The sequence below is a fragment of the Agrilus planipennis genome, unplaced genomic scaffold, assembly GCF_000699045.2.
Source record: "Agrilus planipennis isolate EAB-ADULT unplaced genomic scaffold, Apla_2.0 scaffold5, whole genome shotgun sequence".
NCBI classification, from domain to species: domain Eukaryota; kingdom Metazoa; phylum Arthropoda; class Insecta; order Coleoptera; family Buprestidae; genus Agrilus; species Agrilus planipennis.
Genome location: NW_020442468.1, coordinates 3,524,685 through 3,549,880, shown reverse-complemented (window position 1 = coordinate 3,549,880; position 25,196 = coordinate 3,524,685). Strand labels below are relative to the sequence as shown.

Below are 25,196 nucleotides of genomic sequence, written 5' to 3'. Positions count from 1 at the left end.
ATTGTATCGAAATAAAAAATGGGTAGTACAAAACAATTTACCTATATTATATTGCTCACCTTTGGTTTGATGGTGGAGTATGAACTCACCAAAAAACTGGCCCGATTCGCCGACGCCTAATATTGACGTTCGAGCACTTCAACGCGAGCTGTGATAGCAATTGTTCGAATGGTCGTCGGAACGTGTGGTAAGCGTCGCGACGCTAGAGCAACGCGCCGATCAATAATTTGACGTCACTGAACCTTGACGTAAAGACTTTGTCGCAATGCATGGTAGACGACGGGGCTCATGATAAAAAACCGAACAGAAAAAGCCAATAGCCTCAATAAGCGTTAAGAAAATTGAAAATCGAAATATGTATTGGACTTGTTAAGCAAAACTTATTAAATGATGCTAAAATTAAATCATTCCGAAGTTTTGGACTCAAGCGAAATGTCACCTCAGCTTGTTTAGGTCCTATGCTTGTTTTTTATTATATAAGAAAGGCACTAAGCATTCAGCAAGTTTTCTGAAATCGATTGTCTTTGTGTGTGAACTGTTCGAGTAATAGCGCCGACAAATAAAACCAATTTTTCAACAACACGTAGGCAACCAAAAATAATTTGTTGTTAATTATTTTGCATACCCTTTTAACAAGCAGAAGTTTTTTGAAAATATAAAAAATTAATGTTAACCTACGTTTTACAACTTTCCGTACATGGAAGAATGAGTAGACTTCTGTTTTTAAATATGATTAATAAACAACAATTTTGCAAGCCGTATGTACAAAACGTAAATTAGAAACATTCTAATAATCTCGTTATAGCCTAGAGTTTTAAGTGTATTAATTTAAATAATCTATTCAAAATGTCATGAAATATACGAAACAATCTGCTTCATACATGGTACCTCAAGGTACACCTCGTATATTTACTTATCAAATTAATGACATTTGGGGGCGTTATTATTACAATATAATTAATCATATCAGTTTTCTTCTATGTACTACTTCATTATCCACATATTAAGTACAAAGAGGAGGTAGGTGGTTTTTTAATTTAAGCAATATTTCAGTACTAAATTCTGTTTGGCTCCATCGAGTAATCCGTTTGTTATTTTTTTGTGTGTGCTGCGTTAGAATTGAAAATGAATTTAAAACGAAAAAAAGTGACCACTAAAAGTGCCACAAAAACCCATGATAATAAAAGACAACGTAGACGGTTTCGAGCTAGTTTCACCCCTAACAATGTTTTATTAAGCAGGGTAGGTAAAGGTCTATTTATTATGTATGGCTTACAGAAAATGGTGTCAGTACCAATTTAAACAATCGATTTTCTACACACTTATCTGTAACGGAAATTGACAACCAATTGTTTACTTTGAGTGATTTTATGAATTTCCTTCTTAAATTTGTCAACTTTTTCATGAACTTGTTCTGTAGATTTTTTTTGAAAGGAATTTTTAAATTAGTACATATCTTTATGCAAATATTTGAATGGTAGGTACACCTTGTAAACGATTCCAAAAACCGCTTTATGTGCTGTTCGTTTATTTATAATTCAAGGACCGCATTGTTTATTTTGCGATTATTATTGTTTATAATTACAATAGAATCCTCACGCCGCCACTGTTCTCGAAACTTTCCATTTCATTTGTTACCTCCACGCGCCAAGCTAAACAATTAAATAACATCAGACCAGTCGTTGTAACGACATGCGAAGACGCGACAGATCAATATTGGTATTTCTAGTAATGTATTCCTGCCGATCCCGAACGATCACGTCCGATCCGGTACATTCTGGACTCTTCTCGAATATTCCGGTACCGGTCAATGCCGCTATAAATACGAATTGCGCGGCGGGAATCGCGTTAGTTTGAATACAAACATTGGAAGAGCGCGACAGATTAAAGCAAACCGAGTGCTGTCAAAGTTGTTATTTTTTGTGAAATTCAAGTGCGAAACCAAACGCTGCTGTAAATTTCTAATATCTACGTGAATAAGTGAATCGAAAATGCCAAAAATACCAGCGATTGGAATTGATTTGGGTACTACCTACTCGTGTGTAGGTGTATGGCAGCAAGGTAAAGTTGAAATCATCGCAAACGACCAAGGTAACAGAACAACACCCAGCTATGTTGCATTTACCGATTCGGAACGTCTCATTGGGGATGCCGCCAAAAACCAAGTGGCATTGAATCCTGCTAATACCGTATTCGACGCAAAAAGACTCATCGGTCGAAAATATGACGATCCGAAGATCCAACAGGATCTGAAGCACTGGCCATTCAAAGTTGTCAACGATGGTGGCAAACCTAAAATCGAAGTCGAGTTCAAAGGCGAAAGAAAACGTTTCTCTCCAGAAGAGATCAGTTCGATGGTCCTCACAAAAATGAAAGAGATCGCGGAGGCGTATCTTGGAGGACGTGTCAAGGACGCAGTCATCACAGTTCCTGCATATTTCAACGATTCCCAGAGGCAAGCAACCAAAGATGCTGGCACAATTGCTGGTATCAATGTACTCAGGATCATAAATGAACCTACCGCCGCTGCCCTCGCTTATGGTCTGGACAAAAATTTAAAAGGTGAAAGAAACGTTTTGATTTTCGACCTGGGTGGCGGCACCTTTGACGTTTCAATCTTAACAATCGACGAAGGGTCACTTTTTGAGGTCAAATCAACCGCCGGTGATACCCATTTGGGAGGAGAAGATTTTGACAATCGCCTCGTCAATCATTTCGTCGAAGAATTTAAACGAAAATACAAAAAAGACATGAGCAGTAATCCTCGAGCATTGAGAAGATTGAGAACTGCCGCCGAAAGAGCGAAGCGTACACTTTCCTCCAGCACTGAAGCAACCCTGGAAATAGATGCTCTTTATGAAGGTATTGACTTTTACACGAAGATATCCAGAGCACGTTTCGAAGAACTTTGCTCCGATCTGTTCAGAAGCACCTTACAACCCGTGGAAAAAGCCTTGAACGACGCCAAACTTGATAAAGGGTCAATTCACGATGTTGTTCTTGTTGGGGGTTCTACCAGAATTCCAAAAATTCAAAGCCTTCTCCAAAATTACTTTGGAGGCAAACAGCTCAACTTGTCTATTAACCCAGATGAGGCCGTTGCTTACGGAGCAGCAATTCAAGCCGCCATTCTCAGCGGGGATCAAAGTTCTCAAATCCAGGATGTTCTTCTCGTCGATGTGGCTCCTCTATCGCTCGGAATCGAAACTGCTGGTGGTGTAATGTCGAAAATTATCGAGAGAAACTCTAGGATTCCTTGTAAACAAACTCAAACGTTCACCACATATTCCGATAACCAACCGGCGGTTACAATTCAGGTGTACGAAGGTGAACGTGCAATGACCAAAGACAATAATCTTCTGGGCAATTTTGACTTGACTGGTATACCTCCAGCACCTCGCGGGGTTCCCCAGATAGAAGTTACCTTCGACTTGGACGCTAATGGCATCCTAAACGTTTCTGCCAAAGAGAATAGTACTGGAAAGTCCAGGAATATTACCATAAGGAACGATAAAGGTCGTTTGTCTCAAAGAGACATAGAGCGCATGGTCTCCGAAGCGGAGCAATACAAAGACGAAGACGAGAAACAACGTCAAAGGGTTTCTAGCAAAAATCAGCTAGAGTCGTATGTTTACAACGTAAAACAAGCCGTGGAAGAGGGTGGTAGTAAGTTGAATGACAACGACAAGAGCAGAGTTCTTAAGGAATGTAACGAATGCATTCAATGGTTGGATAGAAATCAAACGGCAGAAAAGGAAGAGTTTGATGACAGACTGAGCTCTATTCAGAAAACGTGTGCTCCTGTAATGACAAAATTGCATAGAGGAGGCGAGGGTGCAGCAACTGGTGGAGGAGCCAGGAAAGGCGGACACGAGGGTCCTACCATTGAAGAAGTTGATTAAAAGACTCATTTTTTTAATAATCTACGTATATGCACAAATTGCTATTTCTGCGCTTGTGTTATTAACGCAAATTAGACGATGCCATAATATATAAAAATATTATAATATTGATTGCATTTACAATTAGATAATGTGATTTTATGTGATAGATTCGGTACAGGATCAGTGCATTCCATAGTTTTTCTCGGGAAATCGTATCTTTGTAATCGTTGTAAATCGTGTGTATTGTTACAAATATGTTTTATGTTAAATTGTTTGTTATATTGTAGGATGTTGTTAGGTGTAGCTGTTATATTTTTGTTACCAAGTACATAAATATATTTCTGTATTTATTGTCTGATAAAGCATGTTAATGATGATAAAAATTGTATCTGTCCAATAAAGTGCTCGTTCCGTAAAATAAACAGGCTTCTTTTTCTTACGATCAGTTTGAAAATACATATGTAATACAAAATTGTTGATGACTTGCAATGCGCGTTACTTAATAAACAAAAAATATTTCTCCAGACTGTAAACTACATGAGCAAATATTGCTTTGTTTATAAACAAAACCAAAAACGGTTGGCACCGACGTTATAAATATTTTTAAAGTTACACGTGTTAATCGTTGTTTACGCAAATAAAAAAAGATAAATTAATCAATGAAATCAGATGGAATTAATTAGAAGGAAGAACAAAATTAGCCATTATCCATAAAAGTATGTGTTACGTCTTGCAGTGCAATTAAAGAAATGAAGATAATGGTGAAGACGTTAATAGTTTTCTAGAAAGTTTTCTAACACGGATGTCCTTCAACAATATGCAACTTTCATTTCAGAGAAGTCCTGCGTGTTTCTGTTCATCGTTCGACGAAAACAGAAAAGTTGTCCACATTTGAAAACTTTCGCCATCAATAAATAATTTTCTTTTGTAAACATAATTAATGAATCGGTATCCAAATGATCGATTTGATAATTCTAGAACTTTAAGATCTCTGTTTCTTTGACTTTTTTAAACATTATCATCAAATCCAGTTGGTAGCTATTAACTTAGCAGATGCCTACTAACTAATAGCTGCTGGAAGTTAAGATTTTATGAATTTAATAGAAGAATATTTTGATATTGGTAAGAGAATGTCGTTTTACACTAAATTAATTAATAGGATACTCAATTGTGTGTTCACTGTTGTAAATTGGTTGGAGTCTCCTTCATGTTTGAATTGGCCTGCGCCACTGAGGAGGTTGGAGAGAAGGAGGTAGCTAGCAACACAGCAAACACATTCGTTTCTTCTTTAACGTTTCTTAACTTTATAAATTGTTAAGTTAAACTGGTATCGGAAGGAAGGCGGTTCGGGCTTACACGGCTTTGGCTTTAGCTTTGCTCGGTTAGGTAGCCAGTAGTTAGTTCATTGGTGAGTGGACGCAGGTTAAGACCTTTCGCTATACCAAGGAGATAAAATTAATCAAATATCAAAGTGACCGTTGCATGCATTCACGTATACATATACACACACACATAACGTTTCTTCTTTTGTTTTTCTAACAACAATCGGCCAACAGACAGCCATTTGAATTTCTTCGATTAGAAAATGTTTGCTATTATTGCTAGTCGGCTTTGCGCGATTGTTAGTGTCGATTCGACGGAATATTGTGGTGATAAAAGTAGTTGCATTGGAGTGAATAGGTAATAAAAGTGAATGGAAGAAAAGTGACAATAATAACAACGGCAAGCAGGAGCTGTAGCCGCTCTGCTGCTGCTGCTGCTGCAACAGCAACAGCAACAACGTGGTTTAAAAAATCTGTCTCCTTTGCACGCATCGAATCCTTCTGGCGCGTACTAACGAGATTATCTGCTATAATCCCCCTATGATTGCATATAAGTGTAACTGTGCGCATTTTTTTACGTAATTTACCGTCAGTGGTTGGTTCGCGATGGAACCTGTGGCTAACAATAACTTGCATTTAAATTTACCAGAGGTAAGTCTTGCTGGTTAACAGAAACGTGTCGCAATGTGTTCTTAAAGTTAGTTTTACTATTATGTTGCCTTCATCTACAAGTTTCCCGTCCCTTTTCATCCTATCATATTATGTGTCTTTCCCTCTATCTGTCTCGTAGTTTTGCGTTAGTATTGTCCGATGCTGCTACCTGTTTTCTTGTGTAGCAATTCAAAGAAAAGTTAATCAAATTCGGCGCGTAGATGTAAGTTTTAGTTTTGATTTTTTGAAAACCGCGCGCTCTGTCTCCGTCACTCTCTCTTGACCCTGAGTCCGTCGGGGGCTCTTTAATAAAAGTAAAACTTGTCGCTTTAGGAATTTTAGCCATGTTTACGTGTGACTTAAGTCGGTTGGCTGGAGTTTACACTGATAATAATAATAATAATAATTTACTGACAAGTTGCGGCGTGTATGCGCAAATATGAATAGAAATCGGAATTTGCCGAGAATTTCTCTCGCAGGTCGTTGAGACAGAGGTGCGTGCGTAGCGGCGTGGCTTGTCCAATGAGAATGTATATCTGCATGTAAATAAATGCCTACTTACGTACCTACAAAAATAATTTGTACAAAGTAGAGACAAACCCTATTCATATGCCTTGATGCCTCGAAAAACACTGGCATCATTAAAGTCGTCTGTTACGAATGAATAAAGTAAGCACAAGGGATAAATAAAATTGGTCACAACAATATCAGCAACAAGGGAAATCGTGGGATTCTATTTAATTATTTGTTATTTATTATATCGCATTTCCGTCAAATAGAGAAATCACATTGTATTTTATCCACTTGACGAAGCCACGACTCGCGAAACAGTCGTAGGGGCAATAAAAGTAAATTTGAAAGTGTAAAAATCTTTTGTCATGCACATGAAATTGATTACCTTTTGTTTATTGTCATATTTTCTCATTAATTAGTTCTCATAACACAAAATCTCCCAATACTGTAATGAGAATAAACCACACATATAAAAATATTAGACTTTCTAGGTAGTAACGCTATGGTATACCCTTCGTCCAGTGTACCTACCTAAAAGCATAATCAAATGGTTCCTCACACTTAATAATAATCGTTTCTTTTAACTACAACGAAATTTAACAGGCAGTCAGGTAGTTTATCTTTAAAGGACTAGCTTGAGCAGCCCTAAGTTCAAAAATGAGGTAAACGGTTTCCGGTCGAAAATTCAATGTAACTCTTGAAAATTCTTTCGTTTCCTTTCTTATTCAAGTCATGGCACCGCTGGGGACCTTCTTACCTCTTTTGAGCGTTTAAAATTCCAGTTGGGACGGTTGCAGGGCAAAAGAGAAAATTTTATACGTTTGCTACATAGCACAAATAATGTATGAGACCCCATTTCACTCACAGCTATTAGTATTCCTTTCGTTATTGCAAATAGAAAACATATGTGCATGGGATGTTTCTTGTCATCTTTACTAAAATATGTTTTAAGCTTTCGTTAGTGCAGCGTTGATAACATAGAAACTGATGAGTCCCTCCTGCTTACACCGTAGTCTAAGACAAAAAGTCTTAAAAACTAAAAAACTTTTGCGTATTTCATTCCCACCAGCCACTAATGCTGGTGGCCGGGCAGTCCCTCCGGACTACGCCAGAAGATAGAGCGGAAAGCCCTCTTCAGCCTCCTTTCAGGAATCGTGGGAATGGGTGGGTGGTGGTTCGGGCGAGAAAGATGAAACTGGCGAAATGAAGACAGAAGAGAATGAAATATTATCTGAATGAAGTGGAGACGAGGAGAATCGTAGACGTTTAAGGTTTTCCATGGAAGACTATGTATGACTGTTACGTGAGGTACTTAGACAAAACCCATAAACCCAATCCCACAAGATGAGAGGTTTTAAAGGAAAACGTAAGGAAGACAACAAACAAAATATTTTCCATAAAAGGTTAAAAAAATTGAGCAAACAGAAAGAAGTAAGTTTCTATCAGTTTAGTCAGTTTACCTGAAGCTTTAATGAAAAAGCATGTCTGGAACGGAGGAGCAATACACAAACAAAGGATTTTACTCTAAACCCAATAACGTCTGTAGTAGTTATTTGCGATAACTCAATTTATTAAGAACGCTAACGGTGCATTAACGTTGGAGGGTAATGTATTGGGCGTTTTAATGTTGCAAGTGCGATAACTCCATGTTATTTTAAAATTATCCGTAGACTACAGCAGCTTTCACACCTTATCTTTAATTAATAATATTGCGTACATGGTCAATATTATAATCAAATATCTAATTTATTAATTATGCACCTGTGTATAAAAGTAGAAACTGAAATAATAAAGTGTAAGCGCGGTTTCCGTATACTTTTTAGGGCATACTTAACTTAAGTATTGCATTTCACATTCACTTCTGTAACATTTACCAAGCTTTTGCGCCTTAAGAATATGTAAGATAGACTATCTAGAGCTGGCAACAGAGTTGAATAGTTTAAACGGTTTTAATAGTAAGTGAATAATTTTTACTTTCTCATAAGTGGTCAAATCGAAAATTTTCAATTACGTAAGAAAATATCGTGTATGCTCAATATTTATAACGTGTTACCTCCGATGAAATACCTTTTAGGCAATAATTATACACTTATTTAGAAAGGAGCGTCATTCCGGAGATAGCAAACTTTCGATATTTCTCTATTTTCTCATAAAAGAATGTTTTGAACTGTCTGTCCTAATAGAGGAATGGTTCTTAATGAGAAACCAGACTATGGCAAGTCCTTTAAAGAGGACAGCAGCTCTTTTAATGCTCAGGGTGACAGAAATCATAAGGATCGGTATGGCACTCCGATGCACATCACTACAATGTGGAAAATAACGGGAAACCACTGCATTATGATAATCCCGAGTACAACATACTCTTACAGCTCTACAAGTTAAAAGATGGCGTCCTCTGGGGTAAAGCACTCCAGACGTAAAATAATCCCCATTCAGATATTCGGGCGGGGACTACCTCGGGGAATATCATCAAGAAGTGCAATAGGGAAAGTTGTAATATTTCACGAGTCGGAGTCGAAATGTGGTGTTACAAGCGAATGATGAGGATACTGAGGATAGAAAAGGTTAGTAATGAAGAAGTATTAGAAAGAATAAGAGAACAGAGGACTCTATGGAAGTCAATAAGAAATAGGCAAGATAATTTGGTAGGACACCTTTTTAGGCGTGAAGGTCTAGTTAGAGACATGTTAGAGGCAGAAACGGGAGTCGGGAGGGGTAGAGGTAGACCTAGATTAGATTACTGTCGCCAGTAGTTAAGGATGTGGGNGAATATCATCAAGAAGTGCAATAGGGAAAGTTGTAATATTTCACGAGTCGGAGTCGAAATGTGGTGTTACAAGCGAATGATGAGGATACTGAGGATAGAAAAGGTTAGTAATGAAGAGGTATTAGAAAGAATAGAAGAACAGAGGACTCTATGGAAGTCAATAAGAAATAGGCAAGATAATTTGGTAGGACATCTTCTTAGGCGTGAAGGTCTAGTTAGAGACATATTAGAGGCAGAAACGGGAGTCGGGAGGGGTAGAGGTAGACCTAGATTAGATTACTGTTCGCCAGTAGTTAAGGATGTGGGTTGTTCTAATTTTAGGGAAATGCGAAGATTAACTCAGGATAGGAAAGAGTGGAGGTGCGTGTCCAACCAGTCTTAGGACTGACGACCTTATGATGATGATAATGTTTTGTATGTCATGCGATTATCAACAAGTTACATTTTTCTCCGTGTTGTTATATAAATGTGAAGATTTTTGTTGATTAATCTACCCACATGTTGTATCTGTGTAAGGTTTTGTAGATTGTTTAATATGTACAATAAAATGTAAGGGTCAAGTACACTTGTACATAATACAATAATTTATTAGGATGTTATAGTATAGATGGGAGTAAGTGGTCTGTTAGGTAGCAGGTGCATTAAGGAGAGAGTGTACAGACGTATATTTTAGAACGGGTTTGGCTATTAAACTGATCTCGTTATCTACAGTATCTCAAATATTCATGCCTACTACATACACATGTAGTTACTACGAAAGAAAAATGGAATGAATATCGAATTTAACTAAAAGGTGATGACGATAGTATTGCTTCACTTTAAATCCCATCAACTGTTTCGAAACGTAATTATTTTTGACAGGTAGAATTAGGATTAACAAACCATCCAAGAGAAATCGATACATATCGGGAATCCATACCGTCAACTTTGTGTTTTGCATAAAAAATACTACGTAAATTCTTCATATAACGAAACAATGGCTGCGATATCCCAAAACTTCTATTATATGTCCGATACACCATTGACGAGTTTTTACTTTCATCCACCAAAATCAATTGCTAATCATAGGCGTTTTCAATTTGCGTTTGTAATATTTGTAATACATAATTAATACTTTAACGTGCTCGCAACTATATGTAGGTAATAATAATAATTGAACATTGCTAATCCAATTAAGAGTTGCACGGTCTGTTGCAGTATATATAGATACCTACTCACATAGGTATATGTATAAATATAGCAAACGAAATATTTGGGACAAGAGTATTAGTGTGACGAGCCAGAATAAAACTCTTATTAATCGTAAGCGTACTGTACAGCGTTGTACAATAATAATTATTTGATTACGAAATGTTTAAAAGCTTGAAAACGCGCCGCTTTGCTAGGTTACACCTTTTCCAGTTGAGGTATACGTATACCTGTAAACATATATAACAATTTGTCTACGTATCTATTCATGACTATTATTTACTTTACACACAGAAAGTTTTACGTAGGTATGTCCTTCAGTTTTAGCGTGTCGTGTGATAAAATTTACTGTGAAAAAGAGCTAAACCGTTATCAAAGGAAATGTGGATTTGTTACGGTTACCGTATTTTTTCACTTGATTTCTTTTTTTCGCTCTACGAGTTTTTTGTGTGAATGCATATGATGGTTAAATTGAAGAAACGCTGAACGAGGCAAAATTCGGTTTCCCATTATACTCAACTAAGATTTCCGCAAATTCGATAAGTTTCCATTGTGCTTTGGTTACACTATACATATAAGAATAATTTTGATCTTAAGCGTTTTTCTTCAGTCAGCAAGAAGTTTTAGAGAAGCATAATTGGGAGGACGCGACATGATTTCGTTAAGAGAAAAATAACAGTAAACGTCTTCTAATTAGCCCTTGTAAGTTTAAAGACTTGTTAATGTTGTTAGAATGAAATTATTATTAGTTATCATGCTTGATTACTATTGGGCATGTAGACCACATGTTGCTGTGTCATGTAAATTCTTCTCGAAGTGCCTCTTTTCTAAATATACGTCTAGAAGCGACTGATCTATCTTTGTATCTGTATATTTCTGTGTATCTAATCTAAGTATTTACGTCAAATTAAAAAATGTAACTATCTGACTTTTCATTCAGTTGCCAACATACATATTTAAACTTGATCTTTCCGTGTTTTTTCTAATGATCTTGTCCGTTTGCTCGCTGACGTCTTGGACTTAGGCCCGATATACGAAATTATTTATAAACTCATCTTACTTCTTTATCCGACATTAGACGATTCGTAAGGAAAATGTGACAAATGTCACATTAATAAGCAGACGAAAGCAAGTGTTTCCTGTACAAGTCCTTTAGAGCTGACGCTTCCGCATCTTACACCCAACTATTTTTATAATAAACCTTTTTGAATACAGCGAACAGTAAGGTTTCATCTTCTCATCATCATACTGTCGTCAGTCCGAGAACTGGTTGAAGTCGCGCACCTTCTTCCTATTGTGAGCAAATCTTCGTGTTTCCCTGAAAGCGAACATTAAACTAATCCAGGCTTTTCTTTGCCCTTCTTTATCCAGAAAGGATCATACCATCTGATCTCTCCCAACTGATTTCCATAGCGCCCTTTATTCTCATTCTCTTTTTAATACCTCCTCATTTCCAGCGTTTTCTAGGCATACATTTCAACCGCTTGAATATCAAATATATGTTCCATACTCAGTTAATAAATTGTANGAATCTAGGGGTAGTTTCTTTAGGAGACGCCGCAATTCGAATAGGAGATCGAAAAGTTTAGGAAAAGTAATAATCAAAATTATGAAATATTAAAAAAACGTATTCATATATAAGGGTATATACGCCGCTCACCCGTAGAGGCGCATCTTCTCTCTCTCTGGACGCGGGGTGTGGCACTACCACAATGAGTCCAGGAAGACTTTCTGCCTGGGCCCCTCGTCCATTCACAGTATCAATTTCCGTCACTCGCCGCTCACCCGTAGAGGCGCATCTTCTCTCTCTCTGGACGCGGGGTGTGGCACTACCCGTCACTCGCCGCTCACCCGTAGAGGCGCATCTCCTCTCCCCCTGGACGCGGGGTGTGGTGCTACCACAATGAGTCCAGGAAGACTTTCTGCCTGGGCCCCTCGGCCATTTACAGTATCAATCTCCCTCACTCGCCGCTCACCCGTAGAGGCGCATCTCCTCTCCCCCTGAACGCGGAGTGTGGAACTACCACAATGAATCCAGGAAGACTTTCTGCCTGGTCCCCTCGGCCATTCACAGTATAAATCACTGTGGTACGATGTTCCAGAACAAAATCGGCCAGTTAGATCCCAAAGGGAACGCCACTTTCTTTAATCCTTCACATATAGAAGAGGGGCCGCACTAGTGTTCATCGGACGACTCATTGTCACATACAGGGCTGCATGACGTACTCACAGTCGTTCTCTTTTGCTTAAATCTCTATTAGTATACTCACCACATTTGATGTGAAACCGCATACATACAAAACTAATTATGACAATCAGTCGCCATACTTAACCATGTAAGATACGCCAAAAAATAATGCATTTTCTGCAGAAATTATAAGTGAGTTAGTCAAAGCTTTTGCTGCCATTTCTTTTTTGATTGGTTCCTACAGACCACATCGATTACGTAACCGTAATCTCCCAATAATCTTTGGCATGTAATACCATTGGACGGGACGTTTCGTGTTTCAGATTTTTTTTTGTAATTACTGGAATCCACTAGATACTTTATAATCCTTTCTAAGGTCGCGGAAAATTGTCACTTGTAGGTTTTCTTTTTGTTCTGGCAGCATGATTTTCAACCAGCATAAATGCTTTGTGTTCACGTAGTATTCCATATTAGAATATTATTTTGTTTGAACTCCAAACGGAAGTGTATACTATATATGTACTTAGAGTGGATTGGTTTGGTTTGGAAAGAACAGGGGGATGTAATGAGTGCTTACGAACATTTGTAACAGACCGTAAAGTCCCGAGTTTAATTGACGGATTCGTGGTCGTTTTTCTTGGTTAATTTCCGTGGGAATTGTTTTGTCTCGTTTAGCACTGTCGGAAACCATAGGCGTCTAAAATACCATCTGATAAAGCTATTACATACATACATATATATGAAGTATGTATTTGTTTGCGTTGTATCGTCAAAATGTTCAGAGAGATAATTTTACAGATAAAGTTCTGCCTACCGGATGACTACGATTTCCTTATATATTGCATATTTAGAACGATTTAGTAGCTAAATTTTCAAATATAATCCGTATATGCCTATAATCACATTCCGAAGGAGTTGGTCTCAGTAGAATGGGCTTTTTTTTAAGCAGATGATTAAATAATTAAATCTTAAATATTTGAATACTTACCTATTGTTTCTTTGTAAATTTTCTGGAAAATATAGACACCAATAAAGTAAGCAAATCCTTAATATATTTTCGTTTCATCGGTACATTTTGTTGCCATTAAAGACTTGAAGAATGCAATAAAATAAAGAAAAATATATCTATCTACGAATAGAAGAATGAAACATTGGTGTAATTTTTCATTCTGAAGCCTGCCTAGTCTTGGCTGAGAATTCAGACGCATGCATCAATGGGTTTCCATTTGATATTAGTGAAAGACAAGAAGTAGGTACGCGAAATTGAATGAAAAGATTGTATGTTGTGATAGCGGATCCTGCAAGAAACAAGGATGATTAATATTATTCTTTTTAGGAAAGAATTTGTTGAATAAAACCGCTACTGCTTTCTACCTTGTCTTGATTAAGACAATTGTTTGTAAATTGACATCAGCTTCTACTGCTCGTCTGTCAAACAAATGTTTAAAATTGAAAGGCTTGGTATTGGCAGTCTGAAGAATGTTGTCCTTTCTACTATGATCATTATTAATTATTTTTTATAGTTGTTCATGATAACTGTTTATAAGTATCTCTATTTTCGTGCATAAAAAGGCGTTATGGACAACGATTTTCATACGATCCCATATTTTATATCCATTTATTTGAGTAGCAACTTTTGTTTTCGTTAACGTCAATCGAAAACGAAACGAATGATTTGAAATTCGGTTAGTAAAGAATTATAAATCGAAGAAGTCCTTCCAGTTTCGCAGTTTCGGCTGTTAGCACGACAAGTTTTTGTTAGTAGGTATTGAATTTAAAAGATTATTGTAATTGTTCTGTTGCCATTACGAAACCGTGTCGAAAAGATTACTGACTACTTTCGATTTCATTTTGATGAAACTGATGTTTTTCGTAATTTGTCACAAATTTTCGAATAAACATCGAAAATACTGATAGTCAGTCGCATCTAAAAAAGTACATGCGCTTTTATATTTATGACTACCAATTAGTTAAGCAAAATTATCGTGTAATTGTTGCGTTGAATTTCTAAATTCGCATATCCAAACTATGGTCTTGTTGAATTGTTTTTTTATACATATAAGCCTTACGTGGTAATAGCCATAAAACTGTAATGAACCGGCACTTGATGTTAGAATTGTTAAACAGCATCATTGTTCTTTGTAAAACAAACGCTTTTCTTTCGTTTTCATTTTGGCTGTTCCTTTGCGTATGTGTCATAATGGTAAGAAACAATAAATAATTAAAACACATTTTGAAATACCGTAACAGTTAGCTATTGTTTTTGTACTAATTGTAAAATGCCCACGATTGTTTTTTCGTCATATTGTCTGTTGGTACTTATGTGTAACATGTACTGACTGAACCTGATATTTATAGATATTTAAAGTGTTCTCTCAATGTTAACAAGGTCAGTATCTTTTTTGCGAGATCGATTTAAAACTGAACAAGTCCTACAAGTTGAGGAGAGAGGATGGTACCAAATAAGGGTCGCACCTTATATGGTAAAGATGTCGGCTACCACCTGTCGCATATTAACTACACCATTATAAATAGGTTAAGGGATCAATTAAGAAATTGGTTTATACACAGAAGCTTGTATGAAGTAAATAGCTTTCTATGGTTGGTAGAGGTAGTCGTTTAAGTTTGAAACTCGTTAAGAATTCTTACTAGACTCCAAATACATTGTAGGAAAAAAGCGCCTTTAAGAAATTATTATAGTTCAGTAGCAGTTAACGTATTTGATTTTAATGATCGTTATGCGTTGGTCATTCTTTTAACATTCGTCCATAGGAGTAGTCTGAAGGTTTAACGGCTTCTCGTAATTGTTAGCCTATAATTTGTTTAAATCACCAAGTTTATTGCCACTGTAAACAATGTAGGTACGCTAAAAGTTTGATGATTTTTAAAGAGAATCAAGTTTTTCTATAGAGAGCGATCGTTTATTTTACTTTTAAATTTTAGTGTTCTGATTTCATAACCCCGACGCCTTTTTTTTACAATTTGTTGCGCCTTTTGTACATAAAACTAGTTGTTGATAATTTGAAGAAAATTACTTGGGTGTAAAGGAGCGTATCGAAGGTCACCTTTAAAAATAATTTCGGATGCAACGAAGCAGAGGTGGTAGACATACTTTGTGTAACATGTGATTGGTTCCTAACTGGAATTAACGAATCGACACCGAGGTGAGGTGTCTTATGTGCAGTGTTTCGTTATTGAATTGATCGGATTAAAAAAATGCTTCTTCTTGTACTGGCTTAAGTCGGAATGAATATACTTTTTGTAACGGTCACGCCCGGAACATGTTAAATTCTACTTTGGTTAGCGATTTCCTTAACTAGGTACGCGAAGTTTTTGCTTCAATTATACCTTTGTCACGAAAATTCGGAGTTGTTCCAAAGCCAATATGTCTGACGCTACATAAAAGATGAGGATTTACCCTACGTGTCTCCATTTCCATTACCTCTATCCTCAAAACTCCTCCAATTTGCTTTTTGAATGCATCGACACACTAGAAACAAAAATAATTAGCTAGCTAAGTTTTAAACTTGCTAGATAACCGTTCTATATTCCGTTTCAGGAGCGGGGATGGGAATATAAGCAGATAACCATCACAAGGGTTCCCGGTTATGGTTTCGGTATAGCTGTTTCCGGTGGAAGAGATAATCCTCATTTTGCTTCAGGTGACCCCAGTATAGCTGTCAGCGACGTGTTGGCCAATGGACCAGCAGAAAGGCTTTTACAGTACGACGCTCCACGTTAAAGGAATACCTTACAGGATTTTTTAAACATTATTTTTTTAATTTCCAGCGTTAACGACAGAATTTTGTCAGTTAACGGTATATCGCTTCAAAATGTGGATTATGCCACCGCAGTTCAGGTATTGAGGGACTCGGGCGACACTGTAGTTTTAGTTATTAAAAGGAGGACAGTCAGTCACCATCATAGTCACAGTTTAGGGTCAGGTCCTCCTCTTGCTGCTCTAGGAATCAACCCGTTACCTCCTAAAATTACGCTTACAAAAAACTCAAAAAAGGAAGGTTAGTTTCAAGGCGAAACCAAATGATTCACTTGTTAATTACCATCTACAAATGTGTCCTTGTAGATTTTGGAATAGTCCTGGGATGTAAATTGTTTGTCAAAGAAATATCATCAAAAGCCCGCGAGCAACTTCTGAGTACCAATCAGGTACTTAGCGAGGGCGATTTTATAACCAAAATTAACAATACGAATTGTAACGACATAATGTCGCTGAAGGAGGCAAAAAAAATTATTGATAGTTCCAAAGAAAAATTGCACCTCACAGTTCTGAGGGATTTCACAGGCGGTGGTAATCAAAACATTTCTCATCAAACGCAAAATTCGTTCAGTAGTGTAGGGGCCGTAAATAATTTTTACAAGGGTGAGAACTTTTTCGTCTCTTTTACTTTATTGAATACTCTTATCGCTGGAAAAAATTTCTAGATGACTTCTTGACCTCGAGTCAAAGTTATTCGAATCAAAATTTGTACGTACAACCTCCGACCAGGAACCCGAATCTCAATAACAGTAACGGGGGTTTCGAGGACAAAAACGATATCAATACTGGTCCCAATTCGTTGCCAGACGATAAAAACAATTTGGCGCCCAGGGGTAGGCTTAGGCAACCCTTAAGCGAAGCTAATATGAATCAACTGAACAAAAACAGTTTAGAAGGTTATGGAAGATCAAAAGGTAGAGAAGAACCCCCCAGACCACCACCTCCTCGCCCTGAAGGTAAAACCTTTAAGAAAGGGGTCTAAAAGTCTTTGGTACTTAATCTTTTGTTTTTGTTCAGATTATTACAGCAGTAGGCAATTATATGATGACGATCCTATAATTCAAAAAAATCGACAGCCAGTGTAAGTGCTTCGTATTTTTCAATTTCAAGGGTGTCTGTATGATATAAGATATTTTTAGGCCTGATGCAAGGTACATTACTTTCCATAAAGAAGGATCTGTGGGGATACGGCTTACGGGAGGTAATTTTGTGGGCATATTCGTTACAGCGGTCCAACCTGGCAGTCCTGCATCTCTACAAGGATTGCAACCAGGAGATAAAATACTCAAAGTAAATAATTCCTCATAGTTCGTTAAAATTTTTGCTAATCGCTGGTAATATTGTATCAGGTAAATGATATGGACATGTCAGGTGTGACAAGGGAAGAAGCGGTCTTGTTTCTATTAAGTCTCCAAGATCGTATAGAACTCATAGTGCAATATTGTAAAGAGGAATACGATAGTATTGTGGCGCAGCAGAAGGGTGACAGTTTCTATATCAAAACTCATTTCCATTATGATAGTCCTGCGAAAGGGGAAATGAGTTTCAAGTCGGGAGATATTTTTCATGTGATCGACACCCTTTACAACGGAGTGGTTGGGTGCTGGCAAGTTTTCAGGATTGGTGAGTTTTAATGATACTCGGGAAAGAAATCGTCAAGTATTTTATATTATTATCACATGCTTAGGACGCAATAATCAGGAGGTCCAAAAAGGAATAATCCCTAACAAAGCAAGGGCAGAAGAACTTGCAACGGCACAATTCAATGCCACGAAAAAAGAAATGTCTGCAAACGAATCTAGGGGTAGTTTCTTTAGGAGACGCCGCAATTCGAATAGGAGATCGAAAAGTTTAGGAAAAGTAATAATCAAAATTATGAAATATTAAAAAAACGTATTCATATATATAATTATCCTTTAAGGAACATTGGGACGATATCTTGTTTTCTGACACAGTCTCCAAATTTCCGGCATACGAAAGGGTTGTTCTTAAACATCCCGGTTTTACCAGGCCGATTATTCTTTTCGGTCCTGTGGCCGACGTGGCCAGAGATAAACTACTTAAAGACTTTCCCGACAAATTCATTTCACCCCGTAAGTTATAAAAAATGAATAAAATTAATTGGTGGGTTCCAAAATCAGCATTTGTTATAGAACTCGATTCGAGCGTGGAAGATGCTAAATCTCATAAACTGTCTTCAAATATTATACGATTGTCTGCCATAAGGGAAGTTATTTCCACTGGAAAGCATGCGTTATTGGACATCACCCCCAACGCTGTAGAGCGATTAAACTACGCCCAATTATACCCTGTCGTTGTATTTTTTAAGGCCGAAACCAAAATGGTAGTGAAGCAAATGAGACAAGGACTGCCAAAGTAAGTGATTTCTTTCAAAGCAAGAACGGTTTACATTCCTTTACATTCCAATATTTATTACATCAATCCGTGATTGATTTTCGATAGATCCGCTCATAAAAGTTCGAAAAAATTATTGGAGCAGTGCCAGAAACTAGACAAAGTGTGGAGTCATATATTCAATGCTACCATAATTTTAAATGATAATACTGATACTTGGTATAGGAAGGTTAGGGAAATTATCGATAAACAGCAGAGTGGACCCGTTTGGATGAGCGAGAGCAAGGTAGGAGAATTTATTTTTTGGGGATATTCATTTTGGGATTATTCTGGTTTTGGTATCTACTGGTATTTTACTAGCAAATTTGTAAGGTTATCTATCTCATGGGAATTACTAACGGTTATGGGTTCTTCCGCCCCGTTTTGTTTTCAGCTTGCCGTTGACATGTTTTCGGACATCTACTTCCCAATAAAATCCCTCACGCGTCCCCGCAAAGCCCAGTCTTTACCCCGTCAAACGGTCCCCTCCTACTACCGACGTCCCAGCCGCAGAACCGCCCACCTGTCCATGTACAACACAACACAACCGCGATCTCTCCCTCGCGACCTCTACGACCCCTATTATTTCCTACCATTTCACTATGCATCGAGCGAATGTAGCATTTGCAACTGTCCCATCCGTTACAACAACAACAACAACACCAACCAAAATGGAAATATCGTCCATGCAAGTACAAGTTTTCGAAACAAGTGTTTTGGTTTACCGAATAACAATAACACCGTGCAAACTTTAATGCGTGAGTCTGCTAATCGATGTCGTGACAAAACTAATGCATGCTCTAATAAGCTTTTGGGTGAATGTGAAATTGCTGGTAGAGTTTTTGATGTAGAGCTTAAAGCTTTCCGAAACTCTGTTGTTTCGTTAGAATCAAACAGGAGAAGGAGCTTGGATCTTCCATTGGGAAATAGTTCCCAATGTGTAGACAATAGATCTTTTAGACCTTTTAGTAGTTTAGGGAAAAAGAGACCGCAGCAAATGCAGTTAGAACCAACTCCAAATACTTTTACTACCAATTACGTGCTCGAAAAACCTAGTGATATTAAGGCGGTTTTTGAAGAGAAATTTCTTAACGAAGTTAAAAGCAACGAAGATGCAGAACCCATCTACTACGATTGCGATTCAAATCAAAAAGAGTTGGCTCTAAAAAAACACGTAAAACATGATATTAGATCTCTCACAATTCGGGAGGAATCTTATGGAGATATATAACGAATGTAGAGATTTGTCTGGATTAAATGGTTTTTTGTTTTGTTTTGTTTTGGTAGTACTTAGGTGTTTATAGTCAATAACAGTTGCGTGTGTTAGTGGTATTACTGCTAATATTTTCCCGCTGTAAATAGCTTCTTTGTGTGTAGGGTAAATGTCGTACCAACTAACTTGTTTCACCACGAAACCTTAATCGCTATTAACAACGATCGTTCTGTACATCGCATTTTAGCCCGAAGAATCACTATCCGATGACTTCCTATTCCCTATGTCTTCGTTACGTCTTTCATACGCCAGCAGTCCCGAAAGCGACCTGGAGCACAGTCCCGGCCCTCCTAATTCGCCGGGACTCTGCACATCCGGAAACGGAAACGGGGGCAGGTTGACCAAAGCCAGTTCCGATCCGAGCGTTGTCATGCCCGATAACAGCACGACCGACATTCTACCTCCGTACCAGGTACAACAATTATTCAAGCATAGTCCCTTTTAATCTAGCGGTTATTGATTTCCACTTTTTGTTATTTGGTATCCTCAGCCCACGTACGACACACGTTACGGGTTTTCAAATAAGTCCCAGGATCAACTCAGTCCGAACGCAGGTCCTAATGACTCTAAATATTTGGGGCAACCACCCAATTCGCAGGACATTCCCGGCTCTCTAGATACTCAAAATCCTTATAAACAGAGCGGCCTTTATGGATGTCAGGACTATTCGAAAATTGATTACAACAGCAAGGGCATAGCCGATTCCAGAAATGAATTTTTGCTCAAAGAATCTATCGGAGATTCCGGGAGACCAAATAACGACTTCCGGAACGAGTTCGTTAAGGAATATCAAAAGGATCCTAGGAACGATTACGTAAAGGATTTGAGAGGAGAGCAGAGAAATGATCTGCAAAATAACCAAAATAGAAACGACTTTAACCATAACGAACCGCACAAAAGACAGAGTAGTAGTCTTCATGGTAATTTCAACCATTCGAAAGGTCACAGCGTGAGTGACCAAAGCACCAGGAGCCCTAGCGGCGAAAGGATGTTCTCCAATGTGCCCGACTTACCTCCTAGAGTTGACAGGGCAATCAAACCTGTTGGTCTTCTAACCACTTCCAATAAAACTCCTAGTGGGTATGTACCTACAATAAAGTAGAAAATTAAATGTAACTTTCTGCATTTTCCTCTGTTTCGACAGGAGATCTGCTCACGAAAGATTATTCGGTACAAAGGCTCCAGGTCAGGTTGATAATTCGGATCAAAATCCGTCTTCGAAAGGGGGATCTTTAGAAAGGAGCGTAAATTCCAATTCCAAATCGGTATGCCGTTTGGTTTTATCTGCATATTCTTTTTCTATCTTTCCGCTTCCTTATAGGATTCACTTTCGAGTTATGATTCGTTTAAGAATTCAAACGTGCCTAATACGAGGATAATTCCTAACGCTCACGATGATCTGAAAACGACATTATCGAAAATCGAACAGGAGCCCACTATGCCCAGCAGTCCCCCGAAGTATGGTTCTAGATGGGACCAGAACCATCACAGACACGACAGACTCGGTTCGAAATTAGACTTGAAATATTCGGTAGGACCTAATTGTTCCAATAACGATCTGAATATAGACGCCAGTCCTAGAAATTCCAGAGAATTGGACAAGGACCCCAGTCCTTCGAATACTTTAAGTCCCAGATCGTCAACAGAAAGAGACAGACACGATATGTATAGGTAAGACATACATGTCTCCACGAACAAAACATGAAGGATACATAGTCGTATTTACATTTCAGATCCCCTAGTAAGCAACCAGTTCCAAATAAAATATACATGGAAACAAAAACTGATTACGGAAAGTACAGGTGTGTTTCCATAATATCCATATATAGCTTTCCTTGGTTTAATTCAATTTGTCGTCTGTTGTCGTTTATTTTTGTCTTTAGCAGAAACAATAACACTTCTCTGCCCGAATATGCCCGGTCTTCGCATCAGGATTTGAGCCAGTCTCATCTCAGCGTACACCAAATGCCTCCTCATCAACACTCACCAATGAAAAATAATCATTTCGGTCATATGAACGGTTTCGACAACGGTCCCCCAATTAGCAATACTAATGGACCTCCGAACGCGTACAAACCGATTCCACCACCCAAACCAAAAAATTACAAACCGCCTTATAAAAACGAAAACTTACAGCCCCCCTTACCCTATCAACACGGAAAGAGTCACAGCAATCCAGTGGTAAGTCACTTTAAATCCCACCCTCTACTAGTTTGCCACAATCGCCACTAACACAAGTTATTAAGTGCAGTGAAAATGAAGTGGTAAGAAATATGAAGATTTTAATGTCAAGTGAGTACCTAATCCGTCCTATCCATTCCTCTCATTTTTTTTTGTTATAATATATACAATTCTTTAAGCACACATTTGTTTTTTTTAATTACACGTAAATAAATAGGACCAGCGTCAGCCGATGATAAGTCCAAACCATGACTACTACTACAACATGCAACCTCCTGGTGGTATGACCAACAATTGGCATACAGAAACGGCGGTACGCTACAACCCCCCTATGCACGGTCCCTACGACATGGCCCCTCCGTACGAAGCCCATCGACACCCAAGCATATCGTACGCATCAAGAAGCGAAATAACTCCCATTTCCCAACGAGAAAATAGCAGCAACAATAATAATAATAATTATAGCAGGAACGAGATTCCACAAAGGGACAACAACGGCTGCGGCAGGCACGAGTTACCCCCAATGTTACCGCGGGACGGTAGCTATCCCCCCATTGACGGTAACGAAGGGGGTGGTGGTGGTGTATTGGATCCGAGGATGATTGACAGACCGAGCATTGTTGATCTTCAAAGTAGCAGAGAACAAAGAGGTTCAGCCTTTGAACTGTATCGAAAACCAATGCATCATAATTTGAGGTAAATTGAGGTTTGGTTTGGTTTGGTTGGTTTTTGAGTGTATGTACACTGGTTTTGAATAGGTAATGGTTGAAATATACGTAAATACTGGTTTAAAATTAGGTGTTCTTCAACAACTTACATAATTAACATTTTCTCCTTCTTGGTATGCTTATAGTTCTTTTTTTCGCTTCTAACAGTACCCTCTTTGTATACAACATTAACAATTTTGATCATCTCAATGCATACATAATTCGATATGCCTTTGTTCGTAGTTTCTCCATTCTGCTTGACGTTGGTTTTTATTTCCTTCTACTTTGGTGCCTACAATTTTCGTGACTAAACACTAATTATAAAACAGTTCACCCTGCGCATATTAACACACGTTTTTTTCTTGTTTCAAGGGTGCAACAAAACTCTAAAGCTTTTTTCGGATCACAGCCTAATATAGCTCAAACCAATAACACCGATCACAGCACACCAAATACTAACCAATCACCAAAAATCACACCGAAATTGAAAAAGACACAGTCGTTCAACTGCAAGGGTGAGGGCAAAATAACGCCGAAACTGTTCAAAAAGTTCTCTTTCAAATATCGTAATAGAGAAAAAGGGTTACAAAATCACGACCAGCAAAAAAGTAATCCACCAAAATCTGTTCCTCTGCTGCTGAGTCAACGGCAGTTCGACTACAGTATTTACGCAAATACACAAAGAATACAGAATAGCAGGGACGTAACAGCCGCGGTGGTGGATCATAGGGGTGCGAAACTTGTTAACGCTTATTGGGGTGTTTCATTAGAGATACCAGAGAATGCTTTGAGAAAGGGGCTACAACAAGAAGTTTATTTTGTTATTACAGATCCGAGATTGTGTGAAAACGCTCCGCCATTGGACCTAGAAAATGGTACAGACATTTTAATTTGTTGGCATGTTTTTTTTGCCTAACACCAGAACCAAACCCAACCCTGTCCAACCTCACCTAATTTAGATGCTTAGAATTTAGTTGCCAGGTACATGGAATGGATGTACAACTGTGGTAGAACGTACTAATCTCCATCTGGCCCAGATATTTGAATGTCGTGTCAAGTTCGAGTGGTGGAAGAGTTTTGGCTTTAATACATTCCACAATGTCTTACTTTTTTTTTATTTTAAACCACTTCTTTTTGAGTCGAGACCAAAAAACTGGTTGCATGTTAAAAAAGGCGTGTTGTCATCTTGCTTTTTCTGTGCATGCGGCTGGCCAGTGTACATACTGGTTTTTTATCATTTTATATGAATTTTTTTGCAGGTGAAGCCATGCTGTCTCCTTTGGTAATGTGTGGACCTCAAGGTTAGTCCTTTGCATCTTGTCGTACCTTTTTTCTATGTAGTTGATGTGTGTTTTAGGGACAGAATTTTTGAAGCCTGTTACTCTTAGCATTCCCCATTATGCCAACACATTACCCAGTTTAGGAATCAGTTTGAAAGCGACTGATTCCGAAAAAGATTTGCATACCGATTGGGACAATATTTTACTCCCTAGCAATCACACGGCGAATTATGTTTCAGTAAAAGTCGATCATTTTTAATCTCTTTTAATTATTTTACTTTAAGTCGAATTTGTGCCTTTTTTATCTAAATAAGCAATACTCGAAAATCAAATGTTTTAATAAATCGTTGTAAATATTAAAAAGGTTTAACGTTATACTGATTAGTAATATTAGTATTCATTTGTGTTACTGTTAGGTTATAGTTTTTAAGCATTTGATCCCCTAGTAAGCAACCAGTTCCAAATAAAATATACATGGAAACAAAAACTGATTACGGAAAGTACAGGTGTGTTTCCATAATATCCATATATAGNCAGAAGTTAATGAATATTTTTGTATGATTTTTATCATTTATAAGTATGAATATTATTTTAAGCAATAAGTACCTTTCCTACGATATGTTTACCCTTATTCTTTCTTCTTTCATTTTATAATAAAAATTTTTTGAGAACAAAATGGGAGCATACAGTGAAAATGGTACTCCTCCATTATTTCAACATTTAATACACCCTTTTACACCATGCGTCAAGGCCAACAAAGTCCATAAAAAGGATATGTACTTCATGAACCATGGTATGGTGGTCTACGCCATGGATTCAGTTCATCAAGTAAATATCAATTTTTATGGACACTGAGCACATAGCATTACATTAAATGGCGCTTACCACGACGTTTGTAATCAATATTTAATTAAAAAATAAAAAAATGAGTCGCACTGCGATCAAGGGAGTTGAATGGTGTGGTAACCCTCTATCTCCCTTGCGTGCTTTTGTAGATATAAAGGCTGGAATTTTCACCCTCTAGAAATTTATAGAACATTCGAGAATGTTTGTGGAATGTTCGGGAACAT

General features: G+C 37.8%; 2 protein-coding genes across 3 annotated transcripts; both read left to right on the top strand.

Moving 5' to 3' along the window:
* Positions 1–1,036: 1,036 nt before the first annotated feature.
* LOC108735048 (tight junction protein ZO-1) lies at positions 1,037–24,559 on the top strand. 2 transcript variants are annotated; one of them, XR_001937502.2, is made up of 23 exons: positions 1,037–1,242; positions 16,073–16,236; positions 16,303–16,532; positions 16,598–16,894; positions 16,957–17,247; positions 17,309–17,372; positions 17,431–17,581; positions 17,641–17,914; positions 17,979–18,151; positions 18,213–18,384; positions 18,433–18,667; positions 18,755–18,932; positions 19,080–19,373; positions 20,146–20,370; positions 20,449–21,038; positions 21,103–21,223; positions 21,280–21,629; positions 21,692–21,760; positions 21,842–22,139; positions 22,357–22,835; positions 23,677–23,721; positions 24,106–24,147; positions 24,204–24,559. XR_001937502.2 is itself a non-coding variant. In XM_018466842.2 (22 exons), the coding sequence occupies exons 1-21, from the start codon at positions 1,126–1,128 to the stop codon at positions 24,107–24,109; spliced, it is 4,776 nt and encodes a 1,591-aa protein (XP_018322344.1). In that variant the 5' UTR covers positions 1,038–1,125; the 3' UTR covers positions 24,110–24,147; positions 24,204–24,559. The 2 variants fall into 2 exon arrangements, 1 of the variants encoding a protein (XP_018322344.1); XM_018466842.2 differs by lacking the exon at positions 23,677–23,721 and having other exon boundaries at positions 1,038–1,242.
* On the top strand, positions 1,682–4,306 carry LOC108735078 (major heat shock 70 kDa protein Ba-like). The gene has a single exon (XM_018466889.1). It carries the CDS (start codon positions 1,992–1,994, stop codon positions 3,900–3,902), a length of 1,911 nt encoding a protein of 636 aa, XP_018322391.1. The 5' UTR covers positions 1,682–1,991; the 3' UTR covers positions 3,903–4,306.
* Positions 24,560–25,196: the final 637 nt, after the last annotated feature.

Coding starts and splice junctions, on each gene's coding strand:
- LOC108735048 (XM_018466842.2), top strand. CDS start 1,126: ATGAATTTAAAACGAAAAAAAGTGACCACTAAAAGTGCCACAAAAACC. Junction 17,915..17,978: donor CTGGCAAGTTTTCAGGATTG/GTGAGTTTTAAT, acceptor TCACATGCTTAG/GACGCAATAATCAGGAGGTC. Junction 18,668..18,754: donor ATGAGACAAGGACTGCCAAA/GTAAGTGATTTC, acceptor GATTTTCGATAG/ATCCGCTCATAAAAGTTCGA.
- LOC108735078 (XM_018466889.1), top strand. CDS start 1,992: ATGCCAAAAATACCAGCGATTGGAATTGATTTGGGTACTACCTACTCG.